Source organism: Rissa tridactyla, chromosome 1 (genome assembly GCF_028500815.1).
Source record: "Rissa tridactyla isolate bRisTri1 chromosome 1, bRisTri1.patW.cur.20221130, whole genome shotgun sequence".
NCBI classification, from domain to species: Eukaryota; Metazoa; Chordata; class Aves; order Charadriiformes; family Laridae; genus Rissa; species Rissa tridactyla.
This window is the reverse complement of record NC_071466.1, coordinates 166,559,628-166,585,090: the sequence shown is the minus strand read 5'-3', so window position 1 is coordinate 166,585,090 and position 25,463 is coordinate 166,559,628. Positions and strand designations below refer to the sequence as shown.

The 25,463-nt window shown below is 43.2% G+C and overlaps 2 protein-coding genes and 1 long non-coding RNA gene across 13 annotated transcripts in view; 1 reads left to right on the top strand and 2 right to left on the bottom strand.

Moving 5' to 3' along the window:
- NUP205 (nucleoporin 205) overlaps positions 1 to 2,139 on the bottom strand; it is a 55,163-nt gene extending 53,024 nt beyond the window's left edge. Inside the window, exon 1 of one of the 2 annotated variants that reach the window (XM_054215135.1) lies at positions 1,655 to 2,139. In XM_054215135.1, coding sequence (XP_054071110.1) covers positions 1,655 to 1,682 — 28 coding nt within the window. In that variant the 5' untranslated portion in view covers positions 1,683 to 2,139. Of the gene's footprint in view, positions 1 to 552; positions 575 to 1,654 lie in introns of those variants that run through there. The other variant, XM_054215144.1, reaches the window with a different exon arrangement.
- Positions 2,140 to 16,819: 14,680 nt separating this feature from the next.
- On the bottom strand, positions 16,820 to 19,934 carry LOC128906850 (uncharacterized). 3 transcript variants are annotated; one of them, XR_008465340.1, is made up of 5 exons: positions 19,800 to 19,934; positions 18,740 to 18,832; positions 18,532 to 18,574; positions 17,095 to 17,274; positions 16,820 to 16,919 (listed from the first exon to the last, which is right to left on the bottom strand). It is a non-coding gene; the product is annotated as an uncharacterized LOC128906850 (long non-coding RNA). The 3 variants fall into 3 exon arrangements; XR_008465342.1 differs by lacking the exon at positions 19,800 to 19,934 and adding an exon at positions 19,558 to 19,615; XR_008465343.1 differs by lacking the exon at positions 19,800 to 19,934 and adding an exon at positions 19,531 to 19,594.
- CNOT4 (CCR4-NOT transcription complex subunit 4) overlaps positions 19,708 to 25,463 on the top strand; it is an 86,467-nt gene continuing 80,711 nt past the window's right edge. For 7 of the 8 annotated variants that reach the window (XM_054194839.1, XM_054194812.1, XM_054194793.1 and 4 more), the window contains exon 1: positions 19,708 to 19,861. The gene's annotated coding sequence lies outside the window, so the exon portion shown is untranslated. Of the gene's footprint in view, positions 19,862 to 20,013; positions 20,114 to 25,463 lie in introns of those variants that run through there. The other variant, XM_054194784.1, reaches the window with a different exon arrangement.

Here is a 25,463-nt window from a genome sequence, read left to right as displayed (position 1 = left end):
CTTTGCTTTACTACTGTTTTTCTGTGAGGGAACAGGGATGGAACTGATTCCATTAGATCAAAGTATCTTCTCCGTAAAATTTGCTCCTTGCTTGACACAGGAATGGAGCTTTTAACTTTATTAACTAGTCACTATGACACACACCATCTTAGTTACAGACTTTTTGGCCATGCCCATATTTCACAACTGCTTTTCACAGGGTCTCCGTTCTCCCTGTGTCAACAACCGCAAATGCAATGTCTTGCACCCGAGACAGAATAACTCCAAGCAACAGTGCAGGCTGGGGACCAAGGGGCTAAAAAGCAGCGTTACAGAAAAACACCCAAGTGTCCTGGTAGATGGGAAGCTGTACACTAGTCAGCAGCACATCCTCGCAGCAAAGGCAAGCTGTACTAACAGAGTTGCAGCCAGCAGGTATAGGGAAGTGATTATTTAGACATCTCTGAGAGTCCTTCACTCCAGTACTGTGTCCAGTTTTGGGGTGCCCAGAGTAAGACACTGAAATAGGGAGCTGAAGAATGGGATGAATGAGGAGAGGCTGAAGGAACCAACCTTGTTCAGTCTTAAGAGAAAAAGGTAAAGAGAGATGAGGGCTTTGTTGTTTTCAACTCTTGTATGGCACTGTTCACAGAAAACAGAGACAGAGGTACCCCGGGAGAAGATCGGCAGCAACTGACACAAGCTGCAATACCAAAACTTCCAATTAGCCAGCAGGGAAAAAAAAAAAAAAAAACAAAAACAAAACCACCAACGCGTGAGGGTGGTCACACATTGTAACAGAAGCCCAGAGCGGCCTCTGGGAAGATCTTCATCCTTATAAGTATTCAAAACTAGTTTAGATAAGGCCCTGAGCCACTCGATTGAGCTGATGTTGCTTTAAGAGGAAGGAAGAGAAGGAGGCTTGAACCAGACGACCTCCTAAATTATTCTCCCATTATCTGGTCATTTTGTTTTGTATTAGATTTATTCCCCAATTATACTGGGTAAGTGCTGCCTTAGTAACCCAAAACAGCTCCTTGTGACAGGCCCTCAAAGGACCAGGAATGATCCTGATGCTCCTAATCCCTAGCAACGCTCAGCGCAAGAGAAACCAACTCAACATTTCCAGACTACTTCTGCAGAACAGAGCAAAATTCAGGACACATTTCTTTTTCGCCTTTTATTGGCGCACAGCATTGAGATGAGAGCAATACACAAGCGATGCTTCGTCACACACGCACTGAGCTAACACAGTCCTCTCGAACCAAGGTGGCCTTTGCTGTCTCACGTCGCCAGCTTCATGCGCTCCTTGCCCGCATGGGCCGGGCACGGCGGCAGCTCTGACCCCGCACCTCCATCACCTCTGCGCGGCCTGAGCGCCCCGGACGCCACCGCACGGCAGGAGGCCCGCACGGAGACCGCTCTCCCCACCGCCTGCCAGCACCACCGCGGCCCCCACAACCCGCCACCCGCCCGGGCCGCGCCGCCTCCTCACTCTCGGCCTTCCCAGTGCCGCGAAGGCCGCCGACCCCGGCTCCGCGGGCTTTGAGGAGGGGCGCGGGGCCAGCGTAGCCCGACCGGCTGGCGGGCGGGCTGCGGGCAAGACGTCGAGCGACATCACCGCGGAGAAGGAGGAGGAGGAGCAGCCACGGCCCCACGCTCAGATTCCTCTTACCCGAATTTACCGCCAACGGCGCCGCCATATTGGAGAGAGGGAGGCGCAATGGCGGCGCCACCGCCCGAGGAAGGCCCCGCCAGCCGCCCGGGCTGCCTGCCGCGACGCCTCCCGAGGAAGAGGGCAGCGTCCCACCGAAGAACGAGAAGGGAGTCCTACAGCTCCCTCCCACTTTCCGGGGTTGATACAGCCCAGCGGGCGAAAGTTACCAAATGGCGTTTTCCGCGGCGGCGGCTCCCTCAGGGGGCAGGGGCCTGGGCAGGCCGGAGCGGGGCCCTGCGCCGCGGGCTGACGGGAGGTGTAGGCGCGGAGCCCCGGCTGGGGCTGGGGCGGCGTGTTCGGCTTTTGGCTGGTGTAACTTGGAGGTTAATAATTCATGGTGCCGGTCGGCTTTGCGTTGGCGTTCAAAAGTTTCCGAGGTGGCTGCGGGAAAGGGTGAGCAGCGGGGTCCCGCCTTGCCCGGTTCGCTCCTCCGCTCTCAATGAATAACGCACCGCTTCGGCGCCGTACCCTTCCTCCTGCCCCGTTCCTTTTCCACACCCTCCTGAAGGGAGTCTGCCCTTCCCAGCCCTCCCCCATCGGCCGGACTCATTCAACAAGGCAAAATGCCTGAAGTGAGACGCTGCACCGGGAAGTAAATTTATGAGAACATTTTCAAATATTATTTTTTTCAATGAAAAAAAAAACCAAAAAAAAAACCACAAAAGTGCTGGTTGGGGGTTTGGTTTTTTTTTTGTTTGGTTGGTTTTTTTTAATTCAAAACTAGAACGGTCTCAGTTTCTGTGGTTTCAGGTTGAAGCCTTCAAAAAAATAAGTCATTTGTAAATGTTTCAGTGATGGATGATCCCTATTTAAAATGCAGATAATTAAAACAGTGCCATTCCCTTAAACCCAGTAAACTGATTTTTTAGTTCAACTTTGTTAGCATTTAAAATTCCTGTTTCTTGGGCTTCAATTGGTTAACTAGGGTTTACAATCTTGTGTAGAGAAAAAAAAAAAGTAGCCCTGATAGGTTATCCTATGAAGAAAGGTCCATTTAAACTCAAAAGTATGTGTAAAAAAAAAAGTACCAGGAATAAAGAAAAGAAAGCAAAAAGGGCATTTGTACGTGTTTGTATCTGGAGCTAAGGAACAGTATTGGTATGTTAGAAGTATCCCATATCTGAAGTCAATTTACCCCCTTCTGTCCCAGTAGTAATCAAGTCTCCTCCAGAAATTCCCTCTTCTATTACCTGTAAGATAAAAGATTCCACCAAAAGTATGTATTCATTTTTAGTGCCAATAGTTTCCTCTCTTGAACTTTATTAAAACAATATTTCAGAGTTGCAAAACCATGTCCAATGAACTAGACCCATGGGAAATTGGCAAAATAACTATCTTTGCTTCTCTAGATCTTCCCTATAATGGGATGGCAGAGGGGGCAATACAGAGAGAGCAGTGGTCCTGGGGTGAGAGTGAATTGGCAAGGCAGCTATAAGAAAAAAGAGACAGAAACCAGAAAAACATTTTCACAAGGATTAGCCAGAAGAGAAAGAGGAGAGAGAAAAGGAAGTTTTAAAGCGGGGGGGAGAGGGGAGTCTGTCCTGTCAAGAACAGCTCCTCTCACAGAGTTCAATGGGTGAATCTGTTCTCAATAATTTGGCCTAATTTGTTCATTAAGTCAAAGGGCTCAGATTTCCTTGAGATTTCCCTTTTCTTAGACTTAGCCATGAACCAGAACAGACCTTAATTGCAATGAGAGTGATTGATAGACAGTGAATTATTTATTTTATTTTAGGAAAGGAAGAGTGCCAGGCAAGAGGTGAAAGTAGAAAATAAGTGAAGTTATTCCATAAGCAGCAGAACTAAAGCAGCATCAGTACCTGAGTACGGCATTCCTGTATCTTCTCACGTGTACCCCATCACTGTGAAGCCATAGCTCTGCTCCTACGCTGCCTACGTGCCACCCCAAGACCCATGACTATGAAAGGCAGGTGTCACAGTAAATTTAGAGACGCGTGTGCTGATCACCTGGCCATGGCAAATGTAATGGATAGCCAGAGGGTTTGCTTCAGCCTGTCCAACTACAGAGATCCTAGTTTTGATATTTTTCCTTTATACATTCCCTGATTTTCACAAAGTTTGTGAGGACATAAATTTTTGAGCCCTTTATCCCTTGATCAGATTAGGCTGGAATTTGTTCAGGAATTGCAACAGGTTCAAAAGTTACTGAAAAAGTTTGGCAGACAGAGTGTGATTTCCTAAACCTTTTTTCCTTAAGAAACAAGACTTTATTTATTTTATTAAAAAAAAAAATAAAGAGAGATAAATAAATAAATTAATTCATTTTTTTAAAAAAGCTTTTCCCAAGCATTAAGAGCTGTCATATTTCTTTTGGCATTCAGATGCAGCCAGATTGCACACACTTTTTTTAATCTCTGTTGGAGGAAAAAATCCTTTCTAACCACTGCAGATTTAATACTTTAAATTTCCAGATAATTCTTTCCTCTCCTTGCCAATTGGCCATCGGTCACATAGCAACATGAAGGAAAAAAAACACCCTGAAAAGAGTGGATGGCATGGGGTAGGTCACTGGGCAGCTGAACTTCAGAAGAAAAATACCACATCTAGCTCCAGCTGCACAGCATTTATGATACTCTTTCTCTGTCAGCAATGTGATATTTTAATGCAAAATAGTTGTGACAGTACAGCTCCTAGTATGGATGAAGTAAGAGAGGTATCGAGATACACCATACCATACATTCTGCACATATTTATATTGGCATAACTACTTCCATCCATGCTTTGATGAGTAGGCAAGTCCACGAATAGTAATTCTTTGCTTATTCTCGCTTTCTTTGCTGTCCTTTAATTTAGGATCTTATTGTTTACCCAGGATCACTGGCTGGTTTGGTAGACTATTTTTGCCAAGTCACTATAGGGAAAGAATACCTCATTCCTCTTCCTAACAATAGCTCTCAGCAAGTTCTCCAATACAGCTGGGTTCAGGGAGGGACACTGCCTTCTTTCATCCTTAATTACTAGACAGAAATCTGGGAAGTATCAAAAGTAGGCTGACACTAAATACCTGGGATGGATGTTAATTCCTCTGGATTCCAGGGAAAGGAGGTCCCAGATCACCTGTGGGGTAGCGAATTCTGCTTGTGCAGTGAGAGACCTTCATGTAAGAGATGCTATTTTCTGTTGGCGGAAATAACTACTAGTAATAATTAAAATGTGCTGCACAATGGGAACCTGCTCTTTGACTGGAACTTCTAGGTGGTTTGTGATGTACTACAAGTGTAACATTCTAAATTTTAATAATACTAAATTTAGTCACTGTGGTTCATAGCCAAATCACACATCAAGATATGAAGATAACGATGATATAATTTATTTTCTTTACCCTTTATTATGATCTGGAAGAATGATTATTAGCAATAAAAAAGTATTATTCAAATGTCCAAGAGGCCATGCTTAATTTCCTATCTTTAATCTTGAGTGTCATTGTGATCACAGCCTGCATGATGTAGTAAAATGAAAATTAAAAGGCTTTTCTGCACTGCAGCTGAAAAAGATGCCTCGTAATTGTGCATCTACATAAATAGACCAGTCTTTACATTGTGAAATATGCCTCTTTACCCAAAATGTCAAAAGCATTTCTGGCTACTAATGAGACCATAAAACTTCCTTGAGCTCTTATTTTGACTGACACTAACTCTGTCTGTGCATCTCAGCTTACTGGTCTGTAAAAATGGCTATAACGTTTCACAGCAGGCCTGGAATGCCGATTGACTGGGTCTTTAGTCTGGCCCCAACTGAAAAGAGAAAAAGAACATCTTTTTGGGTTACATTAAGTCATCTGAGTAGAAAACTCTGAATTCTCTTACTATGCTGGATAATTTTCCTGAAAACTTCTTAGCTGGCTATAATCATGTCATTGTTGCAAAAAGTGTGTTTTATACATTGAGGTAGTTAGCTCAGTGTTAAATCTTAGAGGAAAGTCTAAGACCTTTCCTTGCGGTGATTCTCAACAAAATAACTTGGTAATTTCTCTGTCTTCCATCCTAGATATTTCTACTGTCACCATGGTATCTAAGCTCATCAGAGAAACTGCGTGAGGTTGTTACTAGCTTGCGTAAGTGGTTTATCTAGTCCAAGTGACAAAGAGCTAAATGTTCTCAAAGTTTTAGGAATACCTTCCTCAGGGTCTGGGAGCAGGGAACACCAGCGAGTGCTGCCCTTCCTGTGTAGGTGAGGACAATTACTGGCTGTAGGCATCTGACCAGAAATGAATGCCTTGATAAACAGTATCAGTAATTTTCCTGCTTGACAATTGGGTCTTTATGATCCCTGTTCGGGCTTCAGAGGTAAAATGAAAATACTGTTCTTGGCCATGTGAAGTATTGTGAGTTAATTCTTTCCTAATTCCTGCTTTGGGGCCCATAGAGCTATCTGTCTTGTTATTCTTTCTTCTCTATCCCAGAATGAAGAATAGCTTTTCTTTTTTGTAATAATTTCTCCATTCAGCTTCTGAAGGGAACGAGGCAGTTACTAGCCTAGGAGATAATCTGATTATTGTAATGATGTAGCTGCTAGTAATTGACAACAAGAGGTGGAGAAACATACAACAGGGGAAATGATGGAAAGACAAAGTACGAGCAAAGTAGAGATATTTGATGTAGTAAGTAGAAGTGTTGGCACATCAACTGCCTTATTGATATTCATTCTGTTCAGTGATTTCTGTATCAGATTTACAGATGGTTGATGTTTTTGCTAGTTGCCAGTCCCACAAATTCAGGCTTCGTCCTGAAATTCATGCTGAGCTCTTTCCGAAGCATGTTGTATATATTCTGCAGGCTGAATAATACGCTTATTGCATCCTTTTGGGTTGCCATCAGAGAGTGGATATGTTGGAATAGGTGTAAAGCTACACAAGTGTAATGAGGTCACTTGGGCATCACTGAAGGTGTGTAAAGTTGCACAAAAATGTCTTTGCTAATAATGCGAAGCACAGGGTTTCTGTAAGTGGATATAATACAGGAGATGGGAGAGGAAGCGTCTTGACAGTCAATCTGAGCTAAATTGAGAAATAATTACTTATACTGACAAACTGAGTGATTTTGATAGGAGACTCAGGAAAAATGGCACCTCACAATGCCATCTCTACTGCAATGCAAAATTGTTTCACAAGTTATGCTACGGTACTGTTAATTATCTTCCCAGCACTGTCCACTTCTTTGGAGTTCTCTGGGTACAAGACAAGAAGCTCCTGTACACCAAAGATGTGTGCAGAATTTAGCTTGTGCACTTCTGACAGTCAGTTACTGAAATACTTTCCCTGGCCTTATGAATATGTACCATAAGAAAGGATTTGCTTTCTGTTTCAGTCCTTTTTTGTTTTGTTGAAGTTTCCTGAGTATCAGGGAGAATTATCTTCAGGATCAAGAATCTGAAGGATGTGGACTGAACAAATCCAATTTCTGGAATAGGCAACTGTATTAATTGGCTCTGGTGTCAAAATATTTCACTGGAAGTCACATGTCTATTAAAGTCTCCTCCTGCCTTATTTGGTTATAACTGTGCTGCAGAAGGATAATGAGAAGGAATATTATCTCTTCACAATTAATGGCGCAATTGTTGAGACCACATGTTCAATAACTCCTACCAAGGTGACACCTTAGACATTGGAGCACTAAACTATATTATGTGCTTGAGTGATCAAGGCTGGAGTTTATGGCTTGTGCTCATTCAGTTGCTTGAGTGCTTAAGAGTAGAATAGTGGAAAGCCTTTATCTTATGTTCAGGTTTCTGAGCTGCTTGGCACCTGTGACTCTCATACCTTTCTTCTAGATGGTGTCAGATGGTCAAAATTAATTTCCCTCATCATTCAAGAATATTTCTGTTCTAAATCAGACAAAGCTAAATCTCTGTCTTTGAAATGTAGTGCTGAAAAACACCTGGTCAGCTAATCTGAACTCTCAGATAAAATGACACCTAACCAACGGAGAAGACAAAATTCTCAGAGTTAATTGTGTGTGTCTGTAATGTCCAACATGGTAGAATGGTAATCCTTTCGGTCCTTCTGCAAGCCAAAACTACTACTATTGTAAATTAACTTTAGTGGAATTATAATGAAGCATGCTTAGGAGAATAGTTCACTCCAAAGTTAATAACCCATTGAAAGCACGCGTACAAGAAATACTGATTTGAAGAACAGAAAGTCAAAGGTCAAGACCTACCTTCATTGTTATGGTTGGTATCTGCATAAAGGGTCATACCAGTTCTCTTTAAGTAGACAGCAGTGAATTATGATTATAATTTCAGGATAGCTTTACATCTTGTGCTATCTCTTTACAAACAACAATATTTGCTTGGAAATAACACTCAGAATGTGTCACTCGGCTGCATTCCTAGGCATCTGCCTATTAACAACATAATTTTGTTTTTCTTATGCATCACTCTCAGGCTTATTTATTGCACAGCCTGTCTGCAGAAACAAGAAATTGCGGTGAGGTCCATCCCAGGAGAAGCTTGAGGCACTGACTCATTCCGAGACACTGAGGGAAAGGTTTGCTTGCAGGTCTATTTAGACTATAACTATAAAAGGACACTAAGCTATGAGAACACCCTAAAAATGAGATGGCCTTATTTTTAATGAAGTTTTGATTGTGCTTTTTTGGTGGCTTAGTTTGACATTGTTTTATACTTGCAGATGGTAAACATGTTTCAAAGTGTGATTTCCCAGAACTTCTCAGAAATTCTAGTGTGAATTTTGAGGCGAAATCCATACAGCATTATAGGAAAGATTAATGCCTCCCTTTCACTGGAGGAGTTCGGATCACTTGTTCAGGTTGTGAGAGGCTTGCTAAGTTCTTCCCCCCCAGGCTTAACATCCATCTCCTACCTCCCATAAAGGTTGGAGGGGACTTTGGCATTGTATGCTCTCAGTCTCTCATTAGTGCCGCTTCATTTTGCAAAAATAATTAAACTTTCACCGGATATGGAACTGGAACCTGACAGAGAATGGCGCAGAAATAATCCCACCATTCAAAAGACTAATGTGACCACCAGGTAAAGAATATTTTTCCTGCGATCTGTCTCAGTGATTAAGTCTTTTGGACAAAAGCAGCATCAACCAGAAGAATTGAGGGAAGCACAACCCAAAGCCCTCAACTGCGTAGAGCTCTTGCTCAAGTAATGTGAGACTCAAATACTAATTCACTTTCTGCCTAAATCACAAAGAAATGTAACTTAAGTGTCTACTACTTTGGAGAGTTCTTGAAAGCCTGAGCCATATGTGAAAGGGGACACCACGTCCACCAGCTCTGTCAACCTGACCAGCTATAACCTTTTTTTCCTTCACGGGTATTCCAAACTAAGGCAATCTGTACTCTAAGGGTGGATTTTTTTTCTGATCTCAGCAAAAACAAAAGCACGCTTATATTTTTATTGATGAGAGCCACTCTTCTAATACTTTGTTTTGTTTGCCTACTTAGATAAATCAGTGAGTAATATAGGCCTAGTGTTCTCAATAAACTGATTTCTTGTCTGAAAGTTCTAAGTCTTTTCCCTCTGTTCTTGGTTCCACAAAATAATGATCAAACTCCAAGTCCTACCTCACGCTGACTTCCATGCATAACACGAGAAAAAGAGCTTTTTGAGGAGTTTGTCTCCTGCTGGAGCTGACAGCCTTCCGCATTGCTAGGACTCCCTGTTCAGAAACAACTTACCTCCTCTTTAAATACTGTGTGAACACAGACTTAGAGAAATTTAAGGGGATAGTATTAATTGTTGGTATTTAAAATTAAGGGGAAAAAATAAGGGGACAATAAATACACACATAGTTACTATCACCCAGGACAGTGTATGTTCTTACTGACATGATGCTTCTCTGCCCGTATCCTTCTCTAATCCAAATCATGGCTGGAGTCAGCCAAGAAGCCAGCCACTTCTTACATCATAGTAAGAAGTTCTTCAATGGAAGCCTGGCTGCCATTGCTAGAGCCAATTGACACAAGGACTGTTGTGGTAGGACAGGACTTCTGGTAACCTTTTGTCACATGCTGTGACATGAAGAAACTGCCCAAGCTCAGCCTTTTCCCAGTGGGGCACACCTCACAGATAATAATTGTGCTGTCAATCTGCTCCACAGCAGTTGCCAACCCTCTGTAGACTAAGCTGCCAGGGCTTACTTTTAGAGCTTTTATTTAAAACGACTGCTTGAATTTCACAGGTGCAAAAGCTTAAGTACTGGAGCACTTCCTAAAAAGAGAGCTTAGAGCCACCATCCTTTTGAACTTCCGTATGCTGAGTTTTCTTGAGACTTCTTTCATGAACTGGTTGCTTCGTGACATGCAGAGCTGTTTTATTTGAATGTAAGGAGGACATAACATGCTACTAAACTTCAAAGGTCTATACAAGATGCAAATGAGCCATGAAAAGCTAAGGTGGCTCTATTTATCCTCTTAATTCCTCAGTTATCTGACATGAAAGGTACTAATTAAAAGTGAATACTGTATGATAGCTAAGTTTTCTTAAGGAATTACACTGCTCAGAATATTAGCCAAACACCTTTTACAGGTTTGATTGTTCAGTCACATCAACAATTAGAAAGCCATGCCTAATAAAACTCAATTAGGCCATCACATTCTGCTTTTTATAGGAGTACAACAGAACCATTGTTACTCTTCCAGCAATTTTACTTTACGTTTTAAGACCTGCACTCTTTGTTTTTGCTGTTTTACTTTTCATTAAAATAGTTGTACCTCAATAAATAGATACTGTACCTATTCAACTACTTTTAAATAAAATCCACAGGGTGTTTTCATGTACATTAATAAACTGAGATAAGCTTGGATTTTAAATAGATCTTGAAGATGAGAAAATAACTCCCATGTCTTTGCTGAGATCTCAGCTGAGACAACTTACTGTTTACCTGTCCTGAGGTGAGAACGTATGACTTCACCCTAGTGAGAAAAGGTCTGAGAGTCCTCCCTCTGATTTCTGTGCCTTTGAAGTAGGCCTGCAATGAGTCAAGGTATATAGTGCTCAGAAGAATGAGGAAAGGTATATATTACTCAGAAGGAAGAAAGTCCAGTGTCTAGATTCCTATCTGCAAAGAGGAGTGAAGAAGCAACAAACAACTCGCTTCCCTCTTGTCCTTGATTTTGGCAAAGTCTTTTCACCCAAGTGGGAAGTAGCTGGCTGCCCACCTAATCGTAGCGCTCTTACTCTGCTGCTTATGTGCTGGAGAGTGAAGGATGTGATGACCCACCATGTCGTTTGAATGAATGGGTTGCCTCTGAAGGACAATGAAGCTGTCCACATGCTTATGGCAGAACTCACTCTTAGGCATCACCCTGCGCATCTTACTCCACAGTACGTTCTCTGCTCCCTTCTCTGAGGAGGTTCTTCATTACCTACTATTCTCCTTAGTCATAGCTGAAGTCTTTTAAAAATTTATTCCAACATAATACATCCAAGAGATTAAACATGGAAGATTCTGGATACATTTGGTAGAATCTGGTGGGTGCCCAACTTTTTTTTTTTTTTAATCATAATGCTGTACCCAGTGTTTTCCACAGTGTAGGTCTAATATTCACCATGGAAATCTTATGTGAGAAACTTGCAGAATGGAACTGTATTTCAGAGAAAATGAATTTTTATTAACCTCAAGAAAAGCTGCAAATGCTCGCCTGTTTTGGAAATCAGTCTACCTGCATGGGATCCAGTGCAAATATAAACACCTAAAAGTTTTGAAAGTTGTGGCTTTTGGAGATTACACTGTTTTATTTACTGGTAGAAGACATACTTCTAGGCATAGACTAAAACCACACAAAAGCCTTAGCATATCCTTCCTTCTCCCCATGTCAATCCAGCAGCTGTGCAGTACATTTTAAGGCCCAGCATACAGTGATTTTGCACAAAAAAAATTATAAGCACTTCAGGCAAGTGTGACATAATACACTATCAGTGGACATGCTGGTGGCACATCTGTTCTGAAGCTCTCCATGCAAATATTCAGTTTGGTTGCCCAGATGTGCTACCAATACAAAGAGATTAAGGAGAAGATAACAAAATGAAAGTAAGTTAAAGTAAAAATCAGCACATGATTTATATGGTTTATCAAAATATGGCTCCTATCAGAGGCTGACTGGCTACAGTTTAAAATAACCTATTTAAGAATCAGAGGCAATTTATCATTCCTTAAAAACACCCAAGTGATAGATTATTGGGAGTAAAACAGACTAGGTCTACCCAGGGCTTTGATTCTACATCTGGTCTGTTAGCAGGAAATTCTCCTATTCATGAAGTAATGTGCCAATTATTTTAAAACATTGCAGGGGAAAACACAGTAACATTTTAAAATGCATATGAAAGAATAAAAAATATTTATTAAGATAGAAAAATATCTACCATCCTTTAGATGTCTTGTTTAACCTATACAATAGGGTCAGGATACCAGCCTGGTCTCTGCTCCCTTTGGATATGATCCCTGCCCTCAGCGGCTCTCAGCCTGGCCCCACCATGCAGCAGGACACCGGAGGGAGGATGGAGCAGAAGGGGAAAGAGAGCGGAGCAGCACAAGGCACAACCTTCGCTCTGTCAGCCTGTCAAGTACAAGCTGTTAAGAAGAGGGAATGTTCTCTATCAGAGTATAAGGGCCCAATTTCTCTGTACAACAAGCGCATCTATGTCATACAGAGTCTCAGTTGCGCTGCTGCCTATATGCAAGACTGATCTTATTATTCCTGGGATCTCTCATTTGTCATCATTACAGTTGGGTTCCTGCAGCTCCTTAAGGAACATACTCATATTTCTGATTAACAAATGCTTCAACTTTCCTATTTAATCTATTATTTTGCCTATCTAACATATCTAATTTCAGGCTTGTCTCTCTATCAGCATTATTTATATAGCATAAAACTATCTGCGGTAGCTCACATTCCTCTAGTGAAAGGAAGTAGATCTGCCTGGGAAACTGCAAGTTTGCAGCTGGAGTTTGGCTGGTGCAATATATTTACAAGCATCAAAGTTCACCCCAGCCCTTTAAGGCAACGTCATACTTTCTTGACAGGTGAGCTCCCGTCACACCTGGCCTACGCAGAACACGAGCTCTAGCGCCGATAGAGTTGCTGGAAATTCTTGTAACTAACAGTTTCTGTTTATATGGCCACCATGGAACCAATACACAGGATCAAGTATTGCATTTTCTCAAGTCGTGCACTTTTTATTTCCTGTCAGCAAATCCCATACAGCTGAGGCGTTTTCATAAGAATGCGAGCAGTTTTGAGCTCTGTGGAAAATGCTGAGTGTTGTTGGATGCAGGCAGAGAAGGGCAGAAGAGAAAAAATTGCATTCCTTTGAACACATTAATATAGAAGGCAATTAAGGAATACAACAATAATGAGCAATCATTTTCTCTTATAATGTATGTCGCACTTTAAAGAGCAGGTGAGGACTCCCTGAAAACAATAACAAGTAATATAATGAAGTCCTGTCTACACAGGGATGTTACTTCAAATATTTCAGATGGGTTGGCTTGAGTGCGTTCACACAGATTGTGTTAAAGTGACTGGGCTTTATTTTTGCATGAATGAAACCCAGGCTCACCAGCCCACGGCCTTCAGCTATGAGCCGTATCAAGCTCATGAGAAGATTCTGTCCTTTTTTGAATGATTTTCCCTCATTGTATAATGTGATAAGGTTTATTTGCTGTCTGGCCCCCGAGTGCCCTCTTCTGTTACAAAATCATCTGGATTGGGTATGTTATCACTCCAGCTGCATGCTGATGGCTTCCTTTGTAATTCCAGTGTGTGTTTGTCCCCAGATTCACGCAGTTTTTTTAAAGCAGCGCCTCTTTTCCTCCCCTGATGTTGTCTCATTGGTGTGTGTAGTACGTCCAGCCCCAACTCTAAGACACTGCCTCAAATATTAGCATTTGCAAGTGTTGGCCAAACTGACTGCAAGAGAGACATTCCTGAGAAATGGACCAGTGCCACCATAAAGCAAAATAACACTGGCTGGTCTACAAGAGCACAAGGGATGTGAACAGGACATCCAGGACTTCTAACTGTGCAAAATAGGATGAGCTGTGAAAGATTTATCCATGGGAAGTCACCACTGAGACCCAGTATTGTAATGTGCCCAGGTGATTTACCACAGTTGTCAAATTATGTGTCTTCAAATAGGGAGCTGTACAGCTAGTATTATTTTTTTTTCAAACCACTAAACTGAAATGCAAAGACTGAGGTTACAAAAATGCTGCTTGAAATTCAGAGAGACAGCTTGAAAAGGCTGCAGAGGGAAATACTGCTGTCATGTCCTCTATTATATTGTAGCTCTGCATCTCTAAACCAGGTAGTATCTGGATGCTGTCACCAGTGGTGGAAATGAACTGTATGAACCATCAGCCTCTTTCCATCTGTTTGGCACCACCTTCCCTAGCGTGGTCATTGTGGTGCTCCACAAACAAGAACCCAGTCCCAGTCTTCTGTCCCCATCTTCCACTGCTTGACTACACGTCTGGGCTCGCTGCTACTCTTCCTGCCACTCAAATAATGTGGCGGCACCGCATGAGTTAAAGGGAATACAGATTGCAGGGCAGGCATATTTATTGCAACAGCGGATGCAGGAAAAAAGCAATAGCAAATATACTTTGGCTCCGAGTTTGTTCAGCACTCTCTAGCTCCTTTCACATTTTATGAGACGAATTACCAAAATTAAACATTTCAAAATGCTGAGATTATAAGACACTTCAGATCAAATCTTTAGCGATATAAAAAATCTTGGATTCAGGCCAATTGCTCTAAAGTCTGTTCCCTTCTAGTGCACATGATGCACTAGATTGTGCGTGTTAGAGGAGATCTTAAGGCAAAGACTGCATTGCATTTTACTATGCACAGAGCAAAGCAATGTACCCTTCTTGGTTGCTTGTCTGCACGGTCTCTCTCTCTCTCTCTCTCCTGCAATTGAATATATTTCAGTACCCTTCTATGCAATGCCGCATATCATTCTGATTTATCCATTGCCTTTTTTGGTAAGACTTTTTCTCGTCTCTCAGACACACACTTCAGGGTAACATTGCTACAGAGGTGCATGCAGAACTGCGAACTTGAATCCTGTTACTACTCACCTCTCACTATCCCAGTACCTTCTTCCTCCTTCCCATTCCAACACCAGCACAGGATTTCTACAGAAAGGAGATGTAGAGTAGGAGGCATCTTATTTTGTTACACACCACTGGGTTCCCTGGGAACAACCATTTCCTAGCGAAGCCCAGACTGGAAAAGCAGATGGGAATGACATTCCAAAATTGAGGAGAAAAAAAAAAAAAAAAAAGAAAAGAAACCAATTATCATTGGCACCGAGTTCAGTGTAGAAATGACAAATATTTGCAATTTGTCTCTGGCAACCGAGGCACCATTATGATGAGGAACATGAGCCTTGCAAGCTGCTTGATGCACAAAAAATGTTTCAAAAAAGAAAGGGAGTATACGTAGGAGAAGTCCAAGGCTTCTGTGAATGGATTTCAGCACAGGAGCCAGAAGGCAAAAAAAGACCTGGAAGGATGCTTGGAACAACTTGTGTTAACTTTCACACGAGTGTCTAGATTCAGAGGAGCTTGGGACAGGGAAAACAACACACAGGAAAATTTGCTGGAAACTGTGCGGAAGGAAACAGACCTCTGAAGAATATTACGATGTTATGCTCATACCAGTACCTCAAATGCCCCCTGAGGTTAACAGACTAGTGGTAGCTACCTGGAGCTCCCCTGGAGCACAAGGTGTGCTGTGCCAGAGTTATGCTTAGTAAGTAAAGATTATCATAAAAAAATTGGCTGAGGCATCCCACTAAAGTTCTCATTTTTCCCTAATAACACAAAAACATTAACAAAGATACATCTCTCTCATATCTTTGGCTATAATACATTCATTTTTCACCACTATATTCTCTCATTTAAGAGCAGGACAAATCCCTTATCCTGTTTCTCTGAGCAGCGTGGACACCTCCTCCTTCTCTCATGGATTTTGAACAAGACATGGTGAACATCTGCCACTTGCAGCCAATATTGATCAGAGTGTTTGTAAGGCTCCTCCACCTGCCCTTCAATTTCCCAACAAAGCCCTTCATTATTATTCTACAGTTACTCAGAACAGTCATACAGTTCCTTTCTCCAACACATTTGCCCAGTAAAAGGCATCATTAGCCAGAGAAGCAGAAAGATGTCTGAATCTCCCAGAGTGACAAAAAGAATGGACACATCATTAACATCCATTGCAGTCTGGGGAGCAATTCTTATTTTTGTTGCAGTAAATAAGGCTGAATTTCTAAAAAACCTGTCATCAACTATTGTATATCATTCTGCATTAATATCTGTGAACTTTCCATAGTAATCGAAGAGGCTTTGCAGAAGCTTGAAAAAATATCTTTTTTTTTTCTATTTCTGAAACCTGACTTTCAGTCTGAAATACAGGCACGCATGTCCAACCACTGCTTCCAGCACAGATCAGGATCATGAACATTCCAAATCTTGAAGTATTTTCTCAGTACTAGCACACTGAAACACACACGTAACATGTATTTCCAGCACACACCGGTAGACCAGCATCCATCCAGTGAGCAGCGAGCCAGCTGGATTGCTGGCACTAGTGGTTACACATGTCCACATGCAGACGTGCTTCTGTATTGGGCTTTTGTTGATGAATATTCAGACTGCAGTCCGTACAGATGCTTTGCAAGCTTTACCATCCTGAATTCCCAACGTAATTACTCTTCATCCCAACCAGGCGTGGGAATTATTCAATCTCCACCTTCTCCTTTTCTGCCAGTATTGGTACACCACCACCGCGTGTCTTTCTCAGCCCTTCTCAAGACACTTCCCTGTGGAGCTCCACCATGTTCCTTCCCCCCAGTGCTGGGGGCTTGGCAGCCATTTGAAATGGCGGTGACTTGACACCAGAGGAGTCCTGAAAATAGCTTGGTTTCACCCCAAACTGCAGAATCCCAGTGGGTTCCTATATTCGTTCCATGAGACAGCAACTGTGGAGCATTCCCCGGGAGAACACCTCCCCATCATGCGGTGTGAATCAATGCACAACAGTGTGTATGCAACAAATCACAGGAAAACGGGTACCGAACCACAATAAATAAATCACATGGATACACATTTTTACACTAGCTAGTAGACATTGTTTATTTCCAAGAAAACATATTCTGAAAGCTTTTCCTTGTAGATATGGAAGTGATTTCTTAGAAAGAGTTCTGCTCAAACCTATCAAACCTATTAAAAAAAAAGAAAACCAAACATTTCCAAAAGCAAATGAGGTGTCAAAATGTGGCTATGTAAGACTAATCTATCAAACCAATTATAATTACTTAAAGGCAAGAAAATAATTAATTTAAGGACATCTTAAATCTTACAATGGCCACATGATGGCCTAGTGAATTATTCTTACCAGGTGGAAGCAGAGGTGGAAGCAGGGCTTTGGGTAACCTTCAGTAACATCAGCCAAAGGAATCTTCAGCCGTGTAGATTTTCTTCCACGTTGTTACTGAATGCTGCTGAAATTTGTGTTCTTGTGGAGCTCAGCAAAGAAATATGAACAGACTCTTACTAAAGGAAAGACTCCTCAATACTGGATTAAAAAAAAAATCAGAGAAATCACTTAATAAACAGCCTTGACTAACCAAGAATTGCAGCTTTTAGATATATTATTTTTAATCTTCCTTTCTGAGTCAGAGTACTTTCTTTTATTCAACAGGAAATGTTGTCAGGTATTAGGTGTGTCAACAATTACATTACTTATATAAGTTGCTTACATAATGGGCGCTTCTGGAACCTAATGTTTTATATATAGGTTGATAGGAAAATGTGAAAATTATAAACTTTTTGAGGAATATATTATTTTTGTATATATATTCACCTGAATTTGAATAATATGTAGCTATATATATGAAGTATATGTTACAGTTGAATATGCATGCAGAGAAACGTGGAATTTCTGACATATGTAGGTGTTTATATTCCATTGTATGTTTTGTTTTCAAAAGAACATTGCGTTTGTGTTCATACGTCAGGACCACAGCTGAAAACAGCATTTCTTTTTATGCAGACCTGGATCTTGCCTACAGCCAGAAGTGGTAAAGTTAATTCATAGAGCTTTCCTGTTGTGGATATACTTATATCAATATAAAACTTAATATGCACAAGGTAATGTTAACTTGTTTCAGGAAGGAGAATAAGTTATGCCAACAAAAGGCACTTTACTGTTAGTGGAATGGGCATATTGTATGAGGCTGAGCTAGTACAACACTTCAATCTAAGACACAAAAATACAGAAGAAAAACATCATGCCACTAAACGAAATAGTTACGCCAGCGCATTCTGTGATGAACACCTCTCTTTCCTATCAATTGCTGAAATAAGTAAAATACTCAGGTGGGTGTTGTCATGGCAAAAGTAGTAATGGCTTGCACGCTGGAGATAACTGATAATCAAACACTCAGGATGGGGCTGCCTGTTTGGAGAGCTAAGGACGTCGGCGCAGGAGAGCCGCTGGAGAGCTACAAAGGTGGTGAGTAAAAGTGCTCTTTTTGTCTGGTAGCTGAGGTGATGAGGCCCTTTGTGTGGCACCGGGATTACAGGAAAAAGGAGGGGAGAGTTAACAGGTCCCTGCAGGAAGAAGAAGACAGAAGCAATGTGGTTTGTGTGAGTTTCTGACAACACAGAGACCAAAAATCCGAGTCTTTTTGGCAGGGGAGAGATCCTCTCCTTGAGGATTTGCAGGAAGTTGCTTCTGTCAAAATTACAGCCTTCTGCATGAAAATTACTTCTGCATGAAAACAGAATTTGCCTGGATTTTGTAAGTGAACAGAGAAAACCAATAAAATACCTTTTTCTGTGTATTTGGCTTCTGTTCCACACGGGGAATGGACCTGGAAAAAAAATAATAATAACAACAACAACAATCCGTACAGCAAAGAGGCAGCATCATGTGTGTGCCTGCTGCTGTGGGACAGCCGTGCCCGGGCACGGAGAGGCGCCAGGCAGGCGAAGGAGGCTTCGGCCACCCAAAATTTGGCCTGGTGGGGCAGCAGTACCAAAGTCTGGAAACTGGGGGGCAGGGAAGGGGTCTCCAAATTTTGCAACTTTCGGAAACTTCTTGGTGAAGCAATCCTGTCAGACCAGGTCATCTGTGATGAAAAAAAAAAAAAAGGAGAGAAAAAGAGAGGGAGAAGGAAGAGAAGGGTGAAGGAAGGGAGAGGGAAGGGAAGGGAAAGGAAAGAAAGGGAAAGGGAAGAGGGAAGGGAAGAGGGAAAGGGAAGGGGAGAGGGAAAGGGAAGGGGTTGGCGCGGGGCTCCCGTCCCGGAGGCGGGGGCTGTCAGGCGGGGACAGTGTGGGGAGCGGGGTCCCGGGGCAGTGCAGGAGCACAGTTCCGCTCTCCCGGCGTGCGAGGAGAGGGGAGGACGGGTTTCGAGAAGCCCCTGCCCGTGTTCAGTGTCGGGGGAGCCGCGTCCATCCCCGGTCCAGCCGCCGTGACAGCTGCCCTGGCTGACAAGACGGCCCCTCACCCAGCCCACAGGCCGGGAAGTCTGAGGGTGGGGGGCGGAAAATAGGAGTCGCTTTGACCTCGCGGGGGAAAAAAAAAAATCCAGAGCAAGCTCAATGAGAGGGGGAAAGGAGGGGCGGGGGGGGGGGGAGGTGTGTGGAAAGAACCCGGTATTTTCAACTTGCGCAGGTTTAATGGCCAGCAACAGGTGGCTGAAATTGCAGCGGATTTTACGGCCGGGGACTCCCCGGAGCGGGGCGGCGGGCAGTGGGGCGGCCCTGCCTGGGGAGAAGGCTGGGGGATCCCGGCATTAAGCAGGCGGCAGCGGTGGCAGAAAGAGACCGTTCCCCCCTCAGCTCGGAAGCGCACAGCGGCCGCCGCCTCCCGCGCTGCCCTGCCCGGCCCGGCCCGGCGCCGCCGCCTACAACTCCCGTCGTGCCCCGCGCCGTCGCGGCCGTTGCCGTCGCGCCCCGTTCCCCCCCCCGGTCCCGCCGTTGCTCCCCGCCCACTGTCGGCGGCGCAAGCGCAGAGGAGGCGGCGTCCAGGGCAAGTCTCCCTAATGTAAGATGGTGGCCGGGCTGGCAGCGGAGCGCCCCGAGCTCGGAGATTACCCGTCTCTCGCGTAAAGGTCGTCGGAGCAGCCGCCTAAGCACCCGTCCGGCCGCCGCCGCAGGTCCCGCCCCAGGAGCGCCGCCGCGGTTTTCCTCTCCCCCCGCTTCTCCTCTCTTTTCCTCGCCGCCTCTCTCCTTCCCTCCCCACCCTTCTCCTCCTTCTCCCCTCGCCTCCTTCCCCGCACGCTCGCTCGCTCGCTCGCTCACCCACCCACCCGCCCGCCCCCGCCGGCCCGGCCGCCGTCGCCGCGCCGGGCAGCGTGAGGGAGAGTCGCGCACACGCACCGCGGGCCGGGCAGGGAGGAGGAAGGCGGGTGAGTGCGAGCTGAAGGCCGGGCCGGGGAAGGAAGGAGGGAGGGAAGGAGAGGCGAAGAGGAGGAGGAGGAGGAGGAGGAGGGGGGGGGAGCCGGGCCGCTCTGACTACGAGAGCGCCGAGGCTTCGCTGGGACGGCGCAGGCCTCAGCCCACCCCCCGGTGCCAGCCCCGGCGGCGGGGGGGACGCGCCGGGCCGCTGCCGTGCGCGGAGGGCACCGACTTGCGTGGGGAGGGCGAGGGGGCCGGCGGGCGGCTCCTCCCCGGGGGACGCCGGGGAAGGGGGCTCCCTCCGTGCCGCTGCTTGGGGGAGGCTTTATTTATTTCCTCCTTGTCGCCCCGGTGCGGCATGGGGGAGCCGCCGGGCCGGGCCGCCGGCGCGGGGGGGACGGTGCCCCCGGAGCCGCTCGCCTCTGCCGGGGGAAGGCCGGCGCGGCCGGGAGCGGGGATCGCGGCGTGATTCACTTAGGATTTGCGTGGAAATTTCCTCTCTTCCCTGTCTTCCTCCTCCCCGGAGCTAGGCTCCATTTGTTCTTGTGATCGGCACTTTTTTTTTTTTTTTTTTTTTTCCCTGAGAGAGAGGCAAACAGATGGTAAATGGCAGCCCCTTATTTTTGGTGTTATTTTGGACCGTCCGTGTAACCTCCCGAGATTTGTCTGTCAGTAAAATAACCGGTGTGTAACTTTCCGTCTCCCACTTGCAAAATCCTAGGAGCTCTTTCCATTTTGTGCGTTAGCAGAAGCAAATGACAAGGCTGCGTACGGGCTCTCATCCTACTTCCAGCCACGGTCGCACAGCTCTACCTGCCACTCCGAAACTGAGCTTGCCGGTGCCTTCGTACAGTAAAAGGGGAGGGGAAAAATACGCTAGATAATTATCTCAAAATGCTTCATTACCGTACCTGAAGGGATTTAATTGTCCATGGCTTATATATTTGTGTCAGTATGGTAATATCAAGTACGTAGTTCGTAGGAGAAGCAAGTCTCTCTAGAGCATATGTTAATGTAAGCAAAACCCATCAGGTAGTTAAAGTGGTAGAAATTCTGGGCCTGCAGATGTTTGCGAATTCCTGCCCAAAAGTTTTAGAAGTCAATGTTGGCCAATCATGTGTTTACTTAGCCTGTACAGATTTCTAACTTGCTGTGTTTTAACTGTCTGTATTTTGTTTTAGTTTTAAAATATCTCGATTTGAGCATCCCTGTACTTTGACTTCATATTCTTGTAAACGTGTTGACTGGCACTAACAGAAGAGAAACTCGTACCAAAAGATGAATATGTAGAAGAATGAAATTCCTTCTAGCTGCTTTCTCTCTCTGCCTTAAAAAAAAAAAAAAAAGGAAAGGGAAAAAGAAAGAAATAAAATACAAGCTTATGAAGGGCAGAGAGTATAACAACTATTTGGCTAGTGAGGGTGAATTAGCTTCAGATGGCCTGCAAATGCTCAAATATACTTCTCGTTTCTTAGCATCTCTCTAATGTAATGAAGTGTCGCGTGGTCTAGGATTCAGATATGTTTTACCTTAGGCTTTTGGGATTCTGTGATAGAGTTTCCATTTCATAAACAAGACGAACACATGCAGGCATTTAGAAATGCTTGGCAGTTGAACTTGGCTGAATTGCAAATAAAGTTCATTCTAGGGGAAGGGATTGTTTTGGAATGGGGGAATACAATGATAAAATGATCTCCGCGTGTTTCTTCAGGTGCATCTTTATTAGCTTTTAAAATGATGAGTCTTGGAGGATCCTAACAGCTTTTTCTCTTTACAGAGAAAAGGTGGTGAGTGCCTGTCAGGAATAGCGCTCTATTAATTTCTTCGTACCTTTTCTTCAGAAAGTTTTAAGAACAACTGTACAGATCCCACTAATAAAAGGCTTGAGGTAAAGAAGTTGGTGAGAAAATGCACACAAGTATGTGCCTTTTTTCTTTAATTAAAAATATTCATTATAGACAGGTACATGTTTCCCTTCATGGCTGTTGTTTAGGAAAGTTAGTATATTTTTTGTGAGTGAAAAGTTTTAAAATTACTCTGACCAAGATATTAAATATGGGCCCTGAAATCTTAACTCTGGCAACTGTTTCTCAAAATTTTGCCTACCTCTCTGAAATAAGTGAGATTATTTCAAATAGGCAGTGTTTTGTAAGCACAGGTAACTGCTAAGTTGCTGATCATAGGTTCTATCTTAGGCCTTGGACAACTAAATTTGTTGTTCTGGTAAGATGAGGCTGATCTGTAGGCCTTACCACATGTTGGAAAGAAATTACTTGCTCAGCAAGACTGCTAGGATCAAGGGTTCTTAAACTTTCACATGGTGAATGGTATCTTAGTTGTACAAACCACCTTTTGTCCCACTTGCAGTTGTGTAGTATTGCTGAGATGACTTGAGTAAGTGCATATGGGGAGGACTGCATAACTTACCTTGCTTTAATGTCCTGAATGTTACAGCTCTTAAAAGATGTTGATGCTTTCTTTGCTTTCCAGTGTGTATCTTTCTGCCTGCTTTGTCCTGTTTTTATTGGATGGAAACAAGGAGGCGAGGAGTCAGAGCTCTATGAATAAATAGAGCCCCCATCTCTCTGGGTCCCCCTCTTCTGGTTCTTGGAGAATAGTCGAGGAATTTATTCGTTTCAGGAGATTGGTTAACATTTGTTAACATTTTAACAACTGTAAACACTTATCATACTTGGAAAATGAAGTATAGCAGCAAATGGTTTGGCATGGCTTGAGATGCTGCTCAGACCTTCTGGTTCTTCCTGTAAGCAAATTTGAAGGGCAGTAGAAGTATCTATCAGGAAGTATGAATATAACCTCTGCAAGTAAAAGCATTTATGCATTTTTGCATTAAACTATTTGGATCGATTAGGTACGTGTGTTTATCAAACTGGGTTTTGTTATGTTGTACCAGAAACTTTGATCATATGCTTGGTTTTGTCAGATGACACTTCTCTTGTGCGAGTTTGAAAAGGGAATTCTCATAACTTTCTGACTTCAAAATTGTATTGAAGATTCCACTAATTTAGTGAACATTCAGAATACATGTTCTTGATTTCTGACTAGCTGTTCTTAGACTGGCCTCACCAGCTTAAAGGAAAGAACTAGTATTTAAACTAGTGATTTCCACATAATACTAACATCAAGTAGGTTTTATGGTGGCTTTTTTTTTCTTTCCTTCTCCTTGTCCATTCTGGGAATGTGAAAAGTAAGGTATTTCTTGTAGGAGTCTGTCATTTAAATGGCCCTTACAAGTGTTTTCTGAACACATATGTATAAAATAATGTATTCATAAACGATCTTATTCATATGCTTTAACAATTTGAGGAAGCCTGCATCCAAAACCATTAGGAGAATACAGCCTGAGAAAAAGACACTCCTTCTTTTCCCTTTCTGTGTACCCTGAAAGCTATATACCGTGTTTTTATTCTGGAGCAGAATATGTTAGTGTTAATTTCATAAAGATTAATCAATCATTTGTGTATTTTTGTTAGGTACTTCATCTGTTGCTGGTTTTCAAACTGGGGAAAGGTGGGGTTGGGGTCAGCATAAGGGGGATTTTTTTTTTCCTTTAGTCACCAAGTTAAAAATAAAGGTGGACGTAGCCATCAAGCAAACATGCTACTGAACTTGGTGGAAAGGGAGCTTAGCTCTTGGCTGAGGCTTGTGCTCTGGGCAGTGCTGTCTGCTTTTGATCAGGTTCCGTTTCCATGCAAGGGAGGAAGGGAAAACCTCATGTCTGTGAGGCTTTCTAAGACGCTGCGATTGCAGCATTAGTTTCTTCTATCTTGCTGTTACCTGAAGAACAGATGCCTAATATGAAGTGGGTTCCATTTACTGCAATATCTGATATAAAGTAACTGTGCTTCTACATGTCTTTGTGAGATGGGGGGGGTCCTCTGTTGTCGCACAGATCCTGGAGTTGTCCCCTTCTGGGCTTTATGTGTCTGTCTTGTCCTTGATTGCTGGAATATCTTCTATTTGATTTGATTGCAAGTATTAATAAATAGCACTAGGGATTTGGGGTGACGTTTTCAAAAGAGATGAAGTGGATGGAGAAAGAAACTGTAAACATGACAGCACGCTTCCCTTTTGTGACTTTGAACTTCTAATGAATTCTTCAAATTTTGAACAGAATCACAGGAGCTTTGTAGGAATGACCAAAAATACGACTGGAGTAAGTGAGCATGTACTGTGGTTTTCAGATAGTGCTTCATCCTGGTTTTACTTTGGCACATTTTTAGGCCTTGTTTGTGGTGGACTGCAACCTAATCTGATGTTTCAGACTACTGAGCTCTAATCTCTTCCTTGCTTAACAGAAGGGGCATTTACTTTTCCCGGTGTGGGTGTTCTTAAATTATTTCATCCATGTAAGATTTGATATGGAAAAGTAGTAACTAAAAGGGTAGCAATCTTGCTCGTTGTACGACAAAATACACTGCATAGGAAGACTTTCTACCAGTTTCCTAGCTTAATGCAGTGGAAAAGTGAGAAGCTGGGCAATTTGTTTCAGGAACGCTGAATTCAACAGATGAGACTTATTTGAAAGCAGGCTACATGTTGTGTTTTGGTTTTCAGTTTCTATCACCAGTGTAGATTTAATGTGAATCCTGCTTGAATGGTGTATATTAATTTTAAATTGCAAGATCCATGGGCTAAGACACCTGGAGTGTGAAATACTGCACTTGCAGGTGGAGTAGTTTTATTACTTCTAAACTCATCTGCTATTACATGTTACAATAATTTACCATCTTAAAAAAAAATTAACAGAATTTGTGTGCAGGAATGGGAGGAAGTAATTCAATTATATTTACACGTGCTTTGGAACTGCATACCTGAGGGAGTTTTAAGTGCTAGAAGTTTTGATGAAGGTAATGTCACAGATAAATAGGCATGTCGTGGCTGTTCATAGTTTCTGTTTTGCAATATGGCCTAGAAATTTAGAAAAACGGGATGGGGAAAGAAGTACACAGCAGTAATCACTAGATGTGTGGGGAAAGTGTTCAGCTGCCACTTTTTTTCTCTACCTTCTCTCCAAATATAATGAATGAAGATAGGTATATTCAGCTATAGCTGTGCCTGTCAGTTAAAGACCTAAAGCTTCTCTATGATCTGTAGAAGTTACCTTGGGCTGTTGGACATTGCAAAAATAGAAACTATTCCCTCTCTTTGAATAGCTACTGCTTTGTTACATGTGACTTCTTCCTTTTTTATTATTGAATGAAATCTAGAATTAGTATTCAGTATCTCATTCATAAAAAGTGTCCTCTGAGAGCTCATGAACTATCATAAAATGAAAGGCCAAAAACTTGCTAGGTCAAAATTTGTGTTTATAGGTCAACTTGCCTGATAGTTAATTTG